Source organism: Varanus komodoensis, unplaced genomic scaffold (assembly GCF_004798865.1).
Source record: "Varanus komodoensis strain SLA01 unplaced genomic scaffold, ASM479886v1 scaffold3, whole genome shotgun sequence".
Classification (NCBI taxonomy): Eukaryota; Metazoa; Chordata; class Lepidosauria; order Squamata; family Varanidae; genus Varanus; species Varanus komodoensis.
This window is the reverse complement of record NW_025335761.1, coordinates 58,633,314-58,652,773: the sequence shown is the minus strand read 5'-3', so window position 1 is coordinate 58,652,773 and position 19,460 is coordinate 58,633,314. Positions and strand designations below refer to the sequence as shown.

Genomic DNA, 19,460 nt, shown 5'->3' with positions numbered 1-19,460 from the left:
GCGATCAGTCAGCAGTTTGCCATGCCACCCTTTGCCCTCCCGTCTGTGATGACTTTTGTTCCTTCCTGGGCTGGCTTTCTCGCTGGGGGAAGACGCTAGAGGGGTGTCTTCTTCCACCCCTGCAAAACGGCTTATCCAGGGGTCGCCTGCTCCTTTTGGGCAGGGAGAGGCATCTGTGATGATGGGTTCACTCGGTCTCTTTGCGAGCCGCCTCTGGGAATCACGGACTTCCTCAGGCCAGTGCCCTCCAGGTGTTTTGGAACACAACTTCTATCATAGAATCCTAGAATAGTAGAATTGGAAGGAGCCAAGAAGGCCATCGGGTTCAGCCTCCTGCTGTTGCGGGACACCAATTACCTCATCCCATTCAGATGGCTGCCCAGTTCCAAAGGGATCTCTCCAAGCTATTCCACGCACTTCAGTATCATCTGCACATTTAATTATTGTTCCCTGGATTTCCTCATCAAGATCATACATACAGATTTGGAAGAGTACTGGTCCCAGGACTGAGCCCTGTAGCACCCCACTCGTGACTCCTCTCCAGGTTGAGAAGCTACCACTGATGACCACTCTCTGTGACCTATTTTGAAGCCAGTTCTAGATCCACCCAATAGTTGTTCTGTCAAGCCCACATTTTGCTAATTTATTTATTAGGATCATAGAATCATAGAATAGTAGGGTTGGAAGGGGTCATGAAGGCCATCGAGTCTACCCCCCTGCTGTTGCAGGACACCAAATTATACCATCCCACTCAGGTGGCTATTGGTTGCCCTGGTTGGCTCTGATGGGAGTTGTACTCCAAGAGGCTGGGAGAGCAGCAGCAGGCTGCGGGAAGCTGGCCTTACCCTAATTAAATAACGTACTTTTGATTTGCTCAGCTGTGACTGAGATCTATAATTAGGCCAACAAGGGAAAGTGTGACTCGTTCACGTGACTTCTTCCGCCTGCCCCCAGCTTTTTGGTGTTCAGACCAGCATTGGGCACTGTCTCAACAAACCCTCACATTTTAAACCAGTGAGATCATGGAATTCATCCGTGGGCCCACACACCAGGGCGTGTGCGTCTCCCTGCCTATCTACAAGCTGATTTTGAGTAGCTCTTTATCAGCATTCCAACTGACTCATGCCTGACTACAGAAATATGCTGTAGAAAGGAAGTTGTGTTAGCATCCCTTCCAGATATGTGCCGCTCTTTTTTGTAACGGTTTGCTCACTTGTGTGCGTTTATTCCAACATAAATTCCAGCATAAATCAGTTTGCATGTCATGGGCACAGTTTGCAGTCACAGCAGCAAGTTGTGGGTTAATTCACCCGTGCTTTGCAGGGGTTGTACAGCACACATGAGCTGCGTTCAGTGTGTAGAACAACCCACAACACCGCTCTCTGTTCGTAGGTTCTTAGTGTGTTGTCTGATCCCAGATTCTTTGAGCTGTTTGTGGATTGAACAACCCACAGTTAACCTACAGTGTGTCGTGCCTGTTCTTAGGCTGGAAGCTGCTCACACGTTCCACGCCTGCCTGGCAAATCATGGGCTAATTAACCCGTGGTGACATGCAAACTAGCCCAGAGTGGCTTCTCAGAGCACTGAACATGCACAGGTAACTGAGGGCAAAGCAACGCAGCCGCCTTCTCCAGTCTGGTGCCACGCAGATGGATTGGGCTGCAGGACCCATCCTCCATAACCAAACACAGCCACTGGTTGTGTGGGATGATGGGAGCTGTAGTCCAACACATTTGGTGGGTGCCTGGGTAGAGAGGGTTGCGACACACTATTTCCTCTTCGATGCTGAACCGAGGCCGCGGACCTAGTCTTTTCACCAACAGTGCCAGAGGGAAACGTTTTGGAGCGTCTGCTTTTTGCTCCGTTGCCGAGAGCTGCTCCGGAGCATGCAGTCTGGTTCAGCAGCCGCTTGCAGTGTGGGAGGAAAAGCTGGACATTCCCTGAGCTGCAGCTCTGGTCTGAATCAGCCCTCCCTCCCCCTGCTCCCCCCTCCCCCCCGTGGCCACTTTCCCAAGTGGGGTGCTCCGTTTTAGGGACTGGTTTCCTAAAAGTAAAGAGCAGGTGCAGGAGACGGGATCGGGACCCAAATAGAGGGGCATTAACTCTTTGCTTGCACTTCTGTGGATCCAGTCTGGATCAGGCCCATCACATTGCAAAAGAAACTCCCGCTGCTGCAGGTGGGAAATTTCCTTCTAAAGCAAAGAACCAGAGAGGTGGGCTTGATCCATACTGGGACTACACCAGGGGACAGAAAGTTAAAGCCTTTGCTTGCCCTGCTGCTGCTCATAATATTCTCCCAATCTGCAAGGGTGCTCCTTTGGTGTATCTCTCTCCCTAAAGCCTCTTTTCTTTTTCCTGCCCAGCAGTTCATGAAGAGACACTACAAACGACAATATATTTTGCAAAGACGGTTAGCAAGAAACATGCATACAATTGAGATCCTCTCATCTGGGGAGTTAGTTCTTGCCCATGCCAGGAGTCGATTCCAAAATGAATCCCTCTCCTCCCATCCTCACTAAACAGAGTTGGCTCCTCCCTCAAGGAGGTTCCTGCTGCTTGTGGGTTGGATGGCAGGAATGCTGGATGTCACTTAATTGGTCCACTGATTCAGCTTGACATTGAACTGCTGGGTTGATAAATTCACTCCTTTCCACTTCTGATCCTGCCTGTTCCACAGTGCATCCCCATGAACCAGCAGTGATCTGGTTCCCACAACCACTTGGCTTACCTTGAAGCCTGCTGGCTTTGACATTTCGGCTAAGCATCTGCTTCTGCCAATTTGTCCAGTTCAGATTCAGAGTTGGAAGCTTTGGAATGCCACATTTTGAGTGGAATTGGCACCTAAGGGGAGAAATGGAGGATGCTGATGGGGCCACAGGCTCTTCCCTGGACCTTAACCATGGTTAAGATAGCAGCGTATGCCATGTTGTAATGATAGATCTTGATATGGTGAAGGTAGGAGGGGGATATATGGATGCACGTTGGCCTGGTTGACAAAAACTGGTCAAGGAGATTTTTCATTTTTTTTCAGTTTATTGAAAATTGGCTTATTGCATTGTCTGGGTTCAGACAACGCAACAAGCTAGAGTGTAGAACAAGCCATGGCTTCTCGGGCTGTCAGTCTCCTTGGGCAGTATGGGGTGGTTTGGATGGTGGCTTAGTGTGTCATGCAAGCCCAGTCACTCTGTCCTCAATGCTTGCTAAACACAGCCTAGTTGAGGTCCCGATCCAGCTCTTCCTGGCTCCCTAGAAGGCCATACTCCTTTCTACTGACTGCTGATCATTTAGCAGTTTTCCTGGCTCCCATACAGTTTTTTTCTTCACCAATCCCAGAGATGTAAACACTTCCCTCAGGGCTTCGCTATTGCAGCAGACAGAGCTTTAAGCAAAAATACAGTGGCATTCGGGGGTAGTTTAGGAACTTAGCCCAGTGGATGGAAGACCCCTGAGAGCTTCTCTAAGATTGAATTTAGCCTTGCAGGGAAAGAATTCCAATACTTAAGGGAACAACACTGTGGCTAGAGTCATGTTTTGTTTGTTCTGTTAGGCACGGATCCATCAGCATTGCCGATTTCAAATCCAGCTGGAGGAATGGACTGGCTTTCTTAGCTATCATTCATGCCTTGCGGCCAGACCTGGTTGACCTGGAAAGAGCAAAAGGGAGAACCAACAAAGAGAATCTGAAAGAGGCCTTCCAAATTGCAGAGAAGGATTTAAATATCCCCCCTCTGCTTGAACCTGAAGGTAAGTCTTCCATTCACCTGCAACCAGAGCGCTGATAGTTACAGCAGTTCCCCTGGGAAAATCTTGATGGCACATTGGCTTGATTGTGAGAAGCTTGGTCTTGTTTGAATATTAATGTGTTAGTTAAGTTGGGACTGTAGGAATACAAAATTCTATAAATACAGAAATGAAAATAAATATTAGGGATTTAAACAGGCAAGGGTTTCAGACATTGTAGAAGGCTGTATGAAGGTGTATCAAACATGTGTTTTTGTAATATTGGTAGCATTTTGGTGACCTCTTGGTTCTTCTTAACGTACCCAGAAACATGTGGAACTAGTTTATCCTGGATCAGACCATTGATCCATTCCTGGAGTAGAGAACCATCAGTCTGTAGGCCTAATCCAGCCTGCTGGGTTTCCCTGAACTGGCCGTTGGAACCTCCTTGGGTTACTCTGCCAGAGGGGACTTGGCCTCCAAGCCTCACTCCCGGTGAATTCCCTCCTGGAGGAATCCAGTATGGGGGTAACTGGGGAACTCCTTTGTGTGCCCTCCCACCTCCCAGCTGGTGCCCAGCTCAGCCACCCCTCCCAGCACTGGCCAGATCGGATCTGCCTTTCTTAGCCTGCGCATAAAAGTCAAGGAAAGGTCCCCATCCTGGATGCTCTGCCTGGGTCAGCAGTGGTGTAAGCACCATTTCCCACGAGTTTCTCCTGTATCCTAATTGCTGTCATAGTTACATGTGCAACACATGTGTGGACAGGTCAGTTGCATCTGTCATGCCAATCTGGGATCAGGACAATGTCCTGGAGGGCAGGAAGGGCGAGAGATGAGTGAACAGCCCGGTCCATTGGGCCCTTCAGCCCTTCCCTGTGGACCTTTGGGAGGTCTTGAAGCAGTCAAAAGATGCTGGAAGGACTTCCTTTCCTCCTGTGTCTCCTATGCCAGCTTTGGAGAAGAGGTTGAGGTGCTAGGCTGCTCGCATCTTTGTTACCCAGGGGTAGCGCGCATGATCTTTAGCAGCATGTTTTGGAGCCCTTGGCTGTCTGCTACCTCCAGGGAGAGTTTATTTCCCCTTGGGAGAGTGGGATGAAGGAGCAAGCAGCGCCTGGAACTGGGTGTGCACAGGAGGAGACTCAAGAAGGATGTACTTCCCATTGGCCTTGCCTGCCTTTATTCTTCTTGCAGTAATTCACGCAGGGATGCTCACCTAGTCAGGTGCCCACAGGTGGTCAGCCTTTCAGCTTCACTGCAAGATGAACCCCAGAAAACATGTTTCTGGACCACAGCAACATCTGAGGTTTTAGGGGCTGCACAAATGTGGATCGGCTCAGTCATATATGTAGAGGATAACTTTTCATGGACGTATTGCACTGTGTGAGCAAACCTTGCATGATTTAGGGGCACATTAATGGTTTTTGGAATTTCACAGATGTAGATGTCATCAGTCCAGATGAAAAGTCCATCATGACGTACGTGGCCCAGTTTCTGCAGTACTTCAAAAGTTTACCTGTGGCTGAAGAAGACACCCAGGTATGTGACATTTTTCAGCTTCAGACCAGCATGGGCAAGTTTGCCATTTTCCCTGGGACAGGATCCTTGGTGGTCTCTAAGCATCTTTTTTTGAGGGTCTGCAGCATGAGAAGGGACCTGTGGCCAACACTGTGAATAGACCTGTGGCTGGTGGAGGTGACTTCCAGAGTCTTAGCCTTGGTTGTCTCCTGGACACTATTAACATCAGAGAAGTTCCAGTGTCACCACAGTGTTGGATTTAAACCCCGCTGAAGCTGTCATCACATGAAACCTTTGTCTCTCTCTCTCAGCCTCCAGGGCTTGGTATCCCCTCTCACATGCCCATTTTGTTTATGTATTTACAATATCTCTATAACCCTCCATTTTGGGTATGGAAATGTTGAAATTTTGAACAAGAAGAGATACAACAGGTTGAAAGAATAGAGCAAGATCTTTAAAAAGAACAAATAACAGCACAGCCGGTTAGTTCCGGAGGACTTCCTCAAATAAACGTGTTTTGAGCAGGCACCAAAATCAATACTTCAGTACAATGCAAAAGCCGCCTTCAGACTTCGGTAGTAGGTGGCATATAAATGGAAATATAGATAAAATACTTGGAAATGGTGTGGGGGGGGGACAGAGAAATGGGGCTTCCACCCCAAAGGTTCTTTTCCAGGCGGGCTCTGATTGGGCCAGAGGTCCATGTGGAACCACCCGTGACATGCCAGCCCGTGATTTCAGTGGAAGCCACTTGCTCAAGTCTCCAGGTCTCAAGTTCATTAGGGCTTCATCCAGTAGCACCAAGCCTGGTAGGGAATAGTCAGGCGGCGCCTCTCCTTTAGTGGAGTATTTTTGAGGGATTCCACAGATTGGAAGCAGGGTATGGAACCGTCCGTCCCCTATCCCTGTTGGCCAAGTGGGGTGACCTTAATTGCTAGTGGGGGGGGCCTGGTGGAGCACTCGCCTTGCATTAGGCCACTCCACGTTCAGCCCCCGGGGTTATTTAGTTAACAGCAGCGGTGTTGAACCACAGAGTGACAGGCCAAACGTGGGCCTGCTCTAGAACCCTGGGCTTCCCCAGATGGCCGTGTCTCTTCCCCTTTCCCCACCCACTTTCCTCCAGCCGTCCCTGAGTTCCCAAGCTTCCCAACTTCTGCAGGTTCCTCTGTTCCATCCTCAAAGGTCAATGCATCTTTCCTAAACCTTCATTACTTATAGCAAGAGTGCTGAGCTGAAATACACTGGCGTGCTGGCCCCAACCACCCCTGACCACCCCGAGCTGCAGGACCTCAGGCAGCAGAGCTGGGAAGGACTTCTGTCTTGGGGAACTATTGTCAGTTTGAGAGACGGTTTTGGATACCCTGGATCAGCAATCATAGCTTGGTGTCTTCTTTATATCTGTTGTGATGCTGACCAAATCTGGTGTTTGGTGAAGTTAGATTCTAACTGTTAGAACCTTGTTAAGCATTGGCCACGGTTCCCATCAGTGCAGGTGACGCTGGACCTGCACATGGTGGGCATGCCATGAGTGGAGCCAGCTGGAGCCGGGGGGTCAGACTAGATGGCCCTGGAGATGCCTTCTGATTCACCCTGTTTCTAAAACTGATTATGGTCAAAGGAGATTGCATATAAGAGGAGAGGAATTGTGGGATGGGACCGCCCACACATGGAGTCTGCTGGGCCTTCAGAGGGGCAGTGTGGTGTAGCAGTGCGTATGTCAGCCTGGGGCTTGGGAGGTCTGGATTCTAGACTCGACTTGGCCATAATGCTCACAGGGTGACTTCAGGGCAGTCCCTGGCTGGGGGACAGTGGGAAGCCACACGCAACCCATGCTTAGCACTTGGGCGTGGAATATCAGGTCTTGGGCATGGAATATCAGGTCTTGGGCGTGGAATAGCAGGTCTTGGGCGTGGAATATCAGGTCTTGGGCGTGGAATATCGGGCGTGGAATATCAGGTCTTGGGCGTGGAATAGCAGGTCTTGGGCGTGGAATATCAGGTCTTGGGTGTGGAATATCAGACTGAGCCTCGCTTGCCTGCTGGGGTCCTTGGGAGAATCAACTGGAGAGGAAAGGGATCGTGTCCATTGCATTCCGCTTCTTGCAAGAGGAAGGATATAAACATAATATGAAATAAATTGTGGGAATTGGGTTTGAATATAATAATTAGTATCAATGGAGAGGCATGATCCCATAACTCACTTGCTTAGCCACGGTTGAGAGAGATGCAGCTTTTCTCTGCACTGGCCCCAGATTTTACTAGGTTTGGATTGAAGCAGGGAAACATTTGCAAGGGGAACCTTTTGGAGACTGTCTTTGGCAGGACACCATTTTGGCAACAAGGCAAACAGGAATCCTGTGGAGGGCTGATACTTCCAATGGTCTGTTCTGTTTTCCAGGGAAAAGTCGGTGAGGCCTTGGGTTGGCTGAGTGCTCAAGAAAAGAAGTTAACAAAGATGCTGGCTGAAAATGAGACTGCCCCCTTCTACACAAAATACCAGGTATGTGGGTTTGTAAATTCATGATTTTGGAGATATTGTTTGCAGAGGATACATCGATATGGAAGGTCCTAAGGTCCTCTCAGGTTAATCTTCTGAAGTCTTCTCCTGCAAGGCCAAAGTCAACTGCCCAGAAGACTCTTTCAGCGGTTGCCCCTAAACTGTGGAATGGCCTGCCAGTTTGGATGCAATAGAAATCCCAGACTGCTTCCTTTAAGTGGGAGTTAAAGATGTATTTCTTCCAACCGACCTTCCCAGATTAGCTCTCAGATCAGTTTTATCTAACAATCTTGCTCTAAGTCAATTTTAATCATTGTTGCTTTTGATTTCTTGAAAACTGTCCAGATCCTATGGGAATGGAGTGCTATATAGTAAATAGATAAAAATCAATATAAATAACATTTTCCCTATTTGCTGCATCATTCTGTACAACAATACTTCAGCCTATGCTCCGTCCATTTCCTTAAATGCTTTTAAAAAGCCAACACTTTACTACATAACCATCTGATGCAGAATTTGTATGTATATATTCTTTAAAACATTTTAATCCTTAGGAGATACTGTCTTTTATGGAAACATTTAATGAGGAGAAAAAGGCCTTCCTGCCCCTCCTAGCGTCCAAAAGAAAAGTTCCGGAGCTGAGCGAAGATTACCTGAGAATGAGAGAAAAGTGGGACAGCATCAACTTGCAGGTAAGCAGGACTTTTCAAAGGATCTGCCATTTATGCCGTTGGGATGAAGGGCTTTGATGCCGCTCTGCTCTGCTCTGCCTCTGTTGCTGGTGGGGGCTAAACAGCACTGGGTACCGGTGAGGCCTGGATTACAGAATTCCGCCATGGAGTGGGGCAAATGACACTTCCCAGAGTGAGGAGAGTGTTGCGCATGCACGCTCAGCTGAGATTCCTAGGCGTGCACGAGAGAGCGAGGGCTCTGATGGGAACAATAGCTCAGGCTCAGGAGAAGGGCAGTTCATATTTGTCCCAGCAGAAGCTCAGAGTTCTCACTCTGATATTGGAGCTGTTGAGAATAGCGAGGCTCCAGGTGGTGAACCAACCCCAGGAGGCCAGTCTGAGAGAGCGGAGAATCAAAGCACTCCAAGGACAAGCACGGAGCCCCCACTCTTCCTGATTGTGGGAAAGAAGACAATAGAGAACAGGCTGGGGAGATTGCATGGGAATTTGGGATGCTCAGTTGCGCAGGGGCAGAGCGAGGGGTCAACTTTTGGAGTTTGTGAATACTTTGTACCTGCATGGAATAAAGACTCTTTTATTTATGTATTTATTTAAAACGTTTCTATGCCGCCCCATTCGCCGAAGCCTCGGGGCAGCTCACAACATAAATTAAAATATAATACATTCAAAATATAAAACAAATTAACAATATAAAATAAGTATCCCTGGCCAGATAAAATAAGCAAATAATATTAACAATTAAAATGACGTTTAAATAAAAAGGTCATCGCCTGGCGCCGAAAAACAAATAATGACGGCGCCAGGCGGACCTCTCTGGGGAGCGCATTCCATAGATTGGGCGCCACCGCAGAGAAAGCCCTCCTCCGAGTACCTACCCTCCCAATTTCCTTCACGGAGGGTTCCCGGAGAAGGGCCTCTCCTGCAGATCTCAAGGGGCGGGCGCGCGTATATGGATGTAAGCAACTGCTGGAGTGACTGCCTTTGTTGGGAAGGGACACCTGGCTCACAACAAAGAGTGGGATAAAATAGCCACCATTTCTCTGCATACGATGTGCAAGAGGTCCCTTTTGTGTGGAAAATCTGCCAGATTCCTTAGTTTTGGCTTCCCAGGCTCTGATCCGCCCTGCAGAGGTTCAGAGATCAGGTTCCTGGCAAGTCTTGCAGGATGCTCTCCAGGAACTGATCCCCACCTCAGAGGTCTCTGCTGCTGGGGGTGAGTGGGGAATGAGGTTGGACATCTGGAATGGCAGCTGGCGCGCCTGCTGTCTGCTCTCTCTTTCCACACATGCTGGTGCCAGTAGCAGCCAGCGGACAGAAGAATGGCCACCAGGAATGGTGGCTGGGAAGGTTGCTGCTTGCCTGAACAGAGGCCTGCAAGTGTTCGCGGGCTTCCTTTTGGCTCTGCTCACGTCGCAGGACTGGGCCAGACTCCAGAGGAAGTCTGTGGACTCTGGAGGGTTGGAGTTCCATCTGGAGGGATGGAGTCCCAGCCCTACCTCTGAGTGGTGCAGGGGCTGGAAGCAAGATAAGCTTGGCCGTGGCCTGACTGGCACATCAAATAAGGCAAGGCTCGGAACTTGCTTGCATCAGGAGTGACCAGCATTTCTGCGCCAGCAGTTCATAAATGATAAGTCATAATTCCCTAGGAAACCATGGACGAGTTTACACTCTGCATTGCTCCAATGAGCAGCAGATAGTGACTGAGCCTTAAGGAGGAGTTTGACTTCCTCTAGGCTCGTGACTAAGGCCTTCTCTTTTAAAGAGGCCGGCTTGCAACAACCTGAGGTGTACTTGAGTGTGTCTTCATGTGTGCCTTCATGGCTGGAGCCCTCAGGATCCATTGCTTTGACAGCAATGCAGCCTCCTCTAGAAAAAACGGGGCATTTGGTCCTTGGGAACTTGAAGGACAGCGGGGTCTGGAAGAAGCGGAAACCTCACAATGTCTTTCCCTCTCTGTCCTCTGCTTGAAGATTTAACTCAGGAGTCTTATTTATTTATTTAGAAAATTTCTATGCCGCCCCATTCGCCGAAGCCTCGGGGCGGCTCACAAATAAATCAATTAAAATACTATAAATTAACAATATAAAACAAGTTAACAATATAAAATAAGTCGCCCTGGAGGAGTGACTTATTTTCTTTTGAGGAGGAGTGCTGAGGCTCCTCTGAGGGTGGGAGTTTGGGGTCTTGATCCACATCCTCTGCGCTGGATGGCCAGTGAGCAGGGGGAATGCGTCTCCGTGTTGTACAAATGTGGTGCAAAGACCACATTTGTGGTCTTTGCACCACAAATTTGTGGTCTTTTGCACCACATTTGTGGTCTTTGCACCACAAGAGCATTGTGGCAATCGGAAGGGACCTCTTCAGGGGTGGCAAAAGGTTTGTCACAATCCATCAGAAGATTTTGGGTGACTTGCAGTAGGTGGATCAGAATTTCCAGCTTCCTGTTATTTAACAATGGGAGCCACCAAAAGTCTTCTCCTTCTTTTGAACTGAATTTTGCTTGCTTGCTTATTCGATTTAGATCCTTCCCACATACTCAGAGTGGCGTACATCATTCTCTTCCTCCTGCTCTCACTCTTATCCTATCCCCACCTTTAAACTTCCTTATAGCTTACAATAATTAATGCATGCAAACACAACCATACATATTGTTTATTTATTTCAGTTCCATACCTCCCCATAGCCAAATCCTCTTTGGGGTGTATGACTTCCTGGAGACAGAATTTTCCAGTGGAGAAAATTGAGTAACCCAGTGGAGTTTCATCTAGACGAAGGCTTTTTTGGTACAATTGCCCTGCCTCAAAGACAGAATTTTAGAGTGGGTATGGATGCTTTGACTATAGTTCCCCTCGTAACTCTCCTGCATTTGCCCACCACTTCTGTTTTTCCTGTTCTCACAAAACAAGGGTTGGCCAGTGCTAAAAAAGCATCTGGAAGCTTTTTTGTGACGTTGAATGCATCGATCGGCATATCCCAGGCTGAGTCTGTCTGTGTCTTCCTTCTCTGCAGATGAACGGATGGAAAGCAAAGCTGGACCTTTTGCTGCCTCAACCTCTAGATGTCATTGAATCCTGGCTCCAAGAGGTAGAGCATCTGCTGGCCGAAGATCTACCAGATTCTCAAGAACACTGTAAAAAGGTGGCTGTCCTTGAAGGGAAAATGAGATCCATCCAGGTGGGCTGAGGAAAATAAAACATGAGTGTTAATACGATTTGAATCTCACCTTGTTTTTTGCCTTTTAGTAACATAGAAACAGAGCGAGTCAGAAGGGGTCTCCCAGGCCATCTAGTCTGACCCCCGGCTCCAGCCAGCTCCACTCACGACATGCCCACCATGTGCTTGTCCGCCTTTTGGGAGGGCCTTTGTTGGAGTCACAAAGTCACCCGGCCCAGTTACTCCTGTGGAGCTTCCAGGGTGACTTCTCACCCCAAACAGTTCCCTTTAATAAAAAAGAAGCAAAACAAAAAGGTAAAAGGCAGGAAGCTGAAATTTGGGGAAGCTTTAGACCAGGCAGTTTGTGACAGCGTCTCAGTAGAGCTATTCATGTGCGGAACATGTTCCTGGGGTGCTAAAGTCACCCCATAATGTGGGAGAATTAAAAAAAAGGGATTCCATAACTTTGGTAGCTAAATGGTAAGCTCAGTTTGTTTTTTAAGCAAACTTGGTTAATCTCACAAGTTACGTAATTTCCAACTTAACGTATTGTGATCTTTTAAATGCTTCCAAATGGGACTTTGGCCTTAGAGAAGAGAGGAAGCCTCCAGGTTTGAGGAAGCCCTGGGCAACATCCCTTTTGGTGGGCATGCCCGGCTTGGTGGCAGCATTCTAAAGTTCTGGACCAAGCCACCTTTTCCGTTGGGAAAGGTCCTCAGAGGAATGCTAGGTCAGGAACATTGCAAGAAATTAAAAACATGGCCAGATCCGGTCTCTCGGCAGCACCTGGAGCACTGGGGCAGAAAAAGAACTTGCGGAGGGAGTAAGCCAGGCATTAGTAGTGGGTCCCACAAGGTACTGGGGTCCTTTACAGAAACCTAGAGATGCCAGTCCTTGTCACTTATCTGGACGGACAACAAATATATTAAAAAGTGTCATTCTGGTCAGTGGACAACCATCCTTGACATAACTCAGTTGTAATATTGTCAGATAATTATGGAAGGGGATGCAGAGTTTATAGAATTGTTTTTATAACAGTGCCAGCAAGCTTTTCAGCCTTTACCTTTCTGCAGGGAAATCTAGGAATGCACTATTACCTTCTGTGATGGTGCCTTAACCATACATATCATTTATTTATTTAAAACATTTGTATGCTGCCCAACCATTCCACAGCACCTCTAATCACAGTAGCTTCCGTATAGCCCGAAGTGCCTAATCCTGCCTAATCTTGGTAGCTAAGCAGGATTGGGCCTGGTTGAAAGCTGGATGGGTGACTTACAAAGTTGTGAACTACCCAGAGAACTTTGGCTATGGGCGGAATAGAAATGCGATGTACTAATACTAATCCCCTAATAGGGGATACGTCAACACAACCTCCTCTTCTTTCAGAGCTCCATGGAATGTTTTGAGCGGCACTTGGAGACCCTGCAGTCCTTCAAGAACAGAGATGAGAAAGGAACTCCTCTCGTGCCCCCTCAGAAGCTGGAAGAGATGAGGAGGAGGTGTGTGATTGTCAGAGATCTTCCTTTGCTCTGCCCAAGTGGTTGGTTCAGCAGAGAACCAAGGACAATATTGTCCCAGATGTGGTGGGGTGAACTTGCTTCGCCCAGTGGTTCTCCTTGCTCCCTCCTCTTAACACAACACACCAGCCTTCCGCAATGCAACCCAGATGTGTTGGGTCACAACTGCCTTTGGCCATGATGGCTGGGGATGATGGGAGTTGCAGTGCAACACATCCAGTGGCTACCCAGTTGGAGAAAGTTTCCTGAGAAGCAGTTTCCCCCTTTTGGAAGGCTTTTCTTAGATAGCATTTCCATCCGTGATCTGTATAAATGGTGGGCATTATGTTGAACTACAGCTCCCAGCATTCTCATCCAGCATGGCTTTTCCTGCCCTGCTGCTAGGGATGATGGGGGTTGCAGTACAACACATCTGGACAGCACTGGGAAGGGGAAGGCTGGCATATTGTCTTCTGGTCTCTGGATTTCTTGCTTGTCATCTTACTGGGCCAGCTTATCTAGACCCACATTTTCAAGCAATTTGCATCTCAGCCTGTGGGGACCTGTAATTCATGCCTGGCTCACGTGCTTTCTGAAAGCTGCTGGTTGGTCAGAGTAGGAGAGGGGAAGAGAATGCACGATCAGATGAAGAGCTAGGCTGAATCAAACCCTCAGCCAGCATTGTGTCGACACAGGGATTAAAGTGTGGGTCTGGGACTCCGGAGATCTGGGTTGTGGTCCCTGCTCAGCCGTGGAGCAGACTGGGTGATGCTGGGTGAGTCCCAGACTCTCAGCCCAGCCTGTCTCACAGGGCTGTTGCTGTTGGGATAAGATTGAGAGCCGGAGGAGGAGAATGACGTAAGATGCTTTGAGTTCGTTAAAAGAAAAGGAAAATGAGGGATAGAAATCTAACAAAGAAATAAATTCAGAAGCAGGTCAGGAGTGCAACACCACCCTTATGCCCATGTTCCCCAGCAACCAGAGTACATTATCACAATGGAGATGGCTTATCACCAGCTGGCCTGGTATCCTTCCCCAGGAATTTGTTCAACCCACTTTTAAGCCCTTGCAGTGAGTGGCCATCATTGCATCTCCTGGTAACAAATCCCATATTTCACCTGTGTGCTGTGTGAAGAAGCTTGTCCTTTTATCTGTCCTGACTCTCCCACCATTCATCTTCATGGGATTTATTTATTTATTTTTATTTATTTAGAATATTATATGCCATCCTGTTGCGAAGGCCTCAGGACGGCTTACATAAATGAAATAATATAAAACATAATACAGATGAATTACAGATCCACCCTGGCTGCAGTTAAAAACACATATAAACCAATATTAAAAGTTATTCAAATATTGTTGGAATAAAAAGGCCTTAACCCCATTGAATTCACGTGTCACGAGGGAGGGAGAGAAAACACTCCTGCATCTGCTTTCTCCGCATTCTGCATAAGTCGGTGGACCTTGGCTTAATCCAACAGGACTTTCCATACTTTTTCTGTCTCTTTAAGACCCTCTGTGCCCAGCTCCACCACCCAAGATCTGTTTATCTGGAAATGCAAAGGATTTCTGAATGTAGAATTCACAGTTCCCCTGAGCCACATGCCTTCTGTTACTTGCCTTCCATCTTTCCCACTCTTCCAAACCTCTCAACATTTATTTCTTCTCCGTTTTCTCAAACCACCTTTGCTTCACCATCGTTTCTTCCTTCAGTGAAACCCAACCAATCCCCAAACTTGCAAATTTTATTTATTTATTTATTTATTTATTTATTTATTTATTAAAATGGTATGCCGTCCATTACTGTTGTCCCTGGATGGCTTACAACATTATTTCAGACTTCAATAAAATAAGATAAATGAACTATTCCACACTGAGCATCATTTAAAATAAATTAAATAAGTCATTTCACAATTAAAATTACTATGTGTTAAAACACCGGCCAAATAAAAAGGTCTTGACCTGGCGCCAAAAAACATATAATGACCTGATTAATTCTTAACTAGTTTTAATTCATTTATTACATTTCTATATTGGCCAATAACCAAAGCTGCCTGGGTTGTTTACAAAAATTAAACCCTTAGAAATAGTTCATACACAGCATAGACATCTTTTACATATGAGCAGACCGTTCACAAAAGGAGCACAAAATGTCAGAAAGAACATGATTGAATCTCATTTTATCCTGCCAAGTCCCTGTAAGAAGGAGGGCTTAACTTGGTACAGAAGAGATAACAGTGTTGGCACCAAGCAGGCCTCTCTGGGCAGATCATTCCCCAGCTGGTGGCCACCACCAAGAAGGCCTTGTCGACATCTTCCAAGTCTTGCTTGTGGGAGGTACCCGGAAGAGGCTGTATAGCATGAAAGTGGCGTGCAGGTGCAGGTGCTCCATGGCTGGCCTATAAAAAGTTGCACATTTTTTCTACGCCGCAGCAGGCCTTATGCCCTTTGGGTCACACCTGTTCCTTTCATCACACATTCTACTAAAGACCCACCGGCTTTTCTTTCAGGTTCAGCAACATTCAGTTGACAGATTTTAATGTCTTTGTGGAGCACCACCACTCACTCTGCACGGCAGTCTTGGAGGAGCTGATATCCAAGCTGAACGTTTGGCGCATCCGGTTTGGGACCAAGGAGACGGTGGAGTCGCTGCTTTCAGATTGGCAGGTAAGCATCGCGCTCTTGGCGATTGCAGGTCGCTTAGCTGGGCAGAGCAGTGGCTGTGAGGCTGGGACACGGATCCGACAGTCCCTGCTTAAATGTTGCATCTGCTGTGGTCTCAGTAGGTTGTCTTCGGCAGCCTGCTGCCTCTGAGCCTCAGTCCCTCTTCCTCTCGTCTGTAATATGGGCATGATATTAATTGGAGAAAGTGGTAGATGCCTGCCACACGCTATTAAACACAGCATTTTGGTGTTAGCTGCAGTTAAGGCTGTTATTGCTGAATTGAGCAGCAGATGTCACTGTAAAACTACAAAGAGCTATGAAATTTCCCTGCCTCCCCCTGCCCAGAACGAGAGAAGTTTTGTGAGGGATTAACCACGAAAGCAGTGCAATGCCATTTCGTGTACTGCCCATGGCCATCCTGACATCTGACAAAGATTTTAAATAATTCGCACCCTTGCGCTGGACGCTTCCAGACTCATTCCCATGCAGAGTGTGCAAGATTCCAGCTCCCAGCTCCTGTGCATGCCTCTTGATGGGGATTCTTTCTTTCCTTCTTCCCTCCTTCCCCCTGATCACATGCATTCCCTTTCATCTCTCAAGGCTGGTGTTCCCTGGCAGAGGGATCCCGTCAAAAGACATGGCAGCTCTTTCACTGTTTCCTCTGTTTGTGGAAGAAAAATAGATGGCAAAAGAAGGGGGGAAACACCGGAGGGTTTGTGGAGATCACGGGAAGGGTATAAGCAGACGACCACCTCATCTGGACCCCGTCATAAAGCTCCCTGAATTAGCCAGGCCTATTGTACAGTAACAGCCTCAAGTCCCCATTCACATCTTCCATCCTTTACTATTACATTATTTTGAAAGCCCTCCTGTCTTCCCCTTGCAAGGAACCCAAGGCAGCTTGTAAGGTTCTCCTCCTTATTTTATCCTCACAACAATTCTGTGTGGAAGGTGAGGCTGAGAGTCCATGAGAGCCCGAAGTCATGCACTGATCATCACCACCACCACCACCACCACATTTCTGTGCCATCCGTAGCTGACGCTCTCTGTGTGGTTCACGACATTAAGTCACCCATCCAACTTTCAACCAGGGCCGACCCTGCTTAGCTTCCTAGATTAGGCAGGAAGAGCTGAGCGGGGCTGTCAAGGGCATTCTGCAGGGCAAGCATTCATAGGGTCACCTTAAGCTGGAAAGGACCTGGCGACATGTTACAACAAAAAAGGAAACCCGGCAAGTAGGTGGTTGCGGGGAAAAATGATGTAGGGAACTGGTGATGTGGGGAAGAGGGCATGACCATCCAGCATGCCCCAAGGACCCCTGGGGGGGGCACCTTTGGTGCCTGGGCCTTGGATTAGATGCCTTGCTTTAGGATTTGGGTAGGTATATATAGGAGGAAACCTGAATGCACAATTATATTCCGCACTTCATATTGCAGAATTCTACCCCTACATTGCAGACAAATTTTGGACATCCCCATGACCCAAGATAGAGTGTCCCATAGTTCATAATGGTAAGACCCTTCTTGGCCATTGAAGAAAAATGGCGCCTCCTGTAGAGAGAGAGTGAGAGTGAGGAGAACATGCCAAAGAAATCTGCAAAGCTTTTGGCTGATCGATGGTTTTTCTTCCTTGATTCTTTGCTGGGTTCACACCAAAATCTCTTGTCAGTTCAGTATTTCTCAATCCAGTTCATCTTTTAAGCACTAATTGCATTGAAGAGGCAGGATGTAACTTTACTAAGCACATTTTCTCTTTTGGGCAGGATTTTATTGAAGAAAGAAACTTTGTCGGTCAGCTAGATGCTGCACTGCAAGCATGCAAAGAGAAGAACAAAATCATAAGCGCTTCTAATTTGGGTAAGATCTTCCAAACATAGCTGAGGTCCAGCCTGAGTGCTTACCTGTCCCTTTATTTCCAGTGTTTGTGCTGCTTATGTAACCCAACCAGCACCACCCAGACACTCAAAGGAAGCGTCGGCCAAGTTAGAGAACCCCCAAGGGTTGCAAAGCTCTCCCCAAAAAGAGCCCACTGAGGAATAAATGCTCAGTGGGCACAGAGAGACAGGGAACCAGGGCAGGGGGAGTGGGCAGAATGGCTGGAACCCTCCATGCTGCAATTTGGAAGTTGGAAGGAGCCATTTAGGGCCTGCTCTTTGCAGAAATCCAGTTACAGGCATCTGTGACAGACGGCTGTCCAGTTTCTGCTTGAATATCTTTTGTGTTGGAAAGCCTGCGACCTCCCTGCCTGGTTGGTTCCATTGACTGAAAGGTCTGATCCCTAGGAAATTTTTCTGGATGTTCCCCCAGTTTTCTGGATGCTCAGACTGGCTTCCTGTACTTTATGCCTGTTACTTATCACAGTCTTGGATGATAGAGAACAGGCTTCTGTGGGACAACCCTGTAGATACCTGAGAAACACAATTATTTCCCCCCTCAGGTTCTTCGTCCCAAGGATAAATATACCCCATTCCCCCACTCTTTCCTCCTCAGTTTCTACAACCCTGATCTGCTTTGTCACCTTCTTTGAACTCATTCCACTTTATCAGACGTTCTGCTTTCAGTCTTACATTACTGAAATCTTTGGTCTTGTTCTCACTGAGGGGGTGAACCTAGAGAACTAGCATGTCAAGGGTTAGGGCTTCCAGCCTCCTGGACTTGCTGTCATGTGACTTTTCTATGCACAGGGTTTGAAGGGAATGGACAAGCTTTCCACCATCTGGTGCAGTCTAAGTACAGTTCTGCTGTTTCAGGGAGAAGAAGGACCTGAACTTCTGGGGTCCTTGGATTCTGCACCCAGGATGAATTATAATACAGAAGGAAAAGAAAATAGAAATGGTCATGAGGAATTGTTTTTGGAGCACCAAATGGGTGTTCCTTTTCGTGGCTTCCGCAGTTGGTTTTTTGACCCACCGAGCTGAATGCAGCCTTCCTGCTCATGCAAGAGTCCGTCAAGGGCTTGGCAAACCTCTTCTGGCTACCTGCAGAATTCCAAAGCTTAGGCTTGTGTAGATTTATGTAGCCAGGTCACATGTTGGGAGCAAGAAGGACATTGCTCCTGGAAGTTCCCAAGCATTCCCAAGACTTCTTGACTGGGACTCGGAAGAGCAGGAGGCGGCTTTGGCATATGGGCCAATTCCAGATGTTGAGATGAGAGAAGCAGAGGTGCATTGCTCAAGGCCAGAACGCCCCCCTCCCCAGATGTGCAGGGAGCCTCTAGGAATAACCAAGGTGTACAGTTATCAGGGGGGACTTGGAAGAGGGGAGCTCCACAGAGACAGACGAAGCGGGTATGGCTCTCGACTCCGTGATACAACATTAGCAGAGGAGCAGCCTGACTGGAGAATCAGTGCAGAGAGGAGATGTGCTTGTGTCCAAAAGGCCAGACTTTACTCACAAGGAGAGTTCCTAGAAGTGAACCCTAGATTGGGTTCAACGGACTGCTCTGTGCATGCTCAGAGATTCCTTCGGAGTGTTTGCACTTCTGGAAAACGCTTTGGTTACTAAAGAACTTTTCTCAAGAAAAGTCTGTGGCTTTGAATGTGCGAAGGGGGACACCACCACACCTCACACTTCCAGAGGGATGCCTGGAAGGTGCTGAGAAAGCCAGGAGGACACCCCAATGCTCAGGGCAAAGGCACAAGTTTCATCCTCCATCCATTATAATTTATTTATTGATTTATTTATTGCATTTGTATACCACCCCAATAGCCCAAAGGGCTCTC

General features: G+C 47.7%; 1 protein-coding gene across 11 annotated transcripts in view; it reads left to right on the top strand.

Annotated features, from left to right (window-relative positions):
• SYNE2 (spectrin repeat containing nuclear envelope protein 2) overlaps positions 1 to 19,460 on the top strand; it is a 289,020-nt gene that overhangs the window by 55,152 nt on the left and 214,408 nt on the right. For 9 of the 11 annotated variants that reach the window (XM_044435616.1, XM_044435614.1, XM_044435613.1 and 6 more), the window contains 8 exons: positions 3,548 to 3,744; positions 5,156 to 5,256; positions 7,633 to 7,734; positions 8,286 to 8,423; positions 11,433 to 11,597; positions 12,933 to 13,078; positions 15,586 to 15,742; positions 17,502 to 17,595. In XM_044435616.1, coding sequence (XP_044291551.1) covers positions 3,548 to 3,744; positions 5,156 to 5,256; positions 7,633 to 7,734; positions 8,286 to 8,423; positions 11,433 to 11,597; positions 12,933 to 13,078; positions 15,586 to 15,742; positions 17,502 to 17,595 — 1,100 coding nt within the window. The remainder of the gene's footprint in view (positions 1 to 3,547; positions 3,745 to 5,155; positions 5,257 to 7,632; positions 7,735 to 8,285; positions 8,424 to 11,432; positions 11,598 to 12,932; positions 13,079 to 15,585; positions 15,743 to 17,501; positions 17,596 to 19,460) is intronic. The other 2 variants (XM_044435619.1, XM_044435612.1) reach the window with 1 other exon arrangement.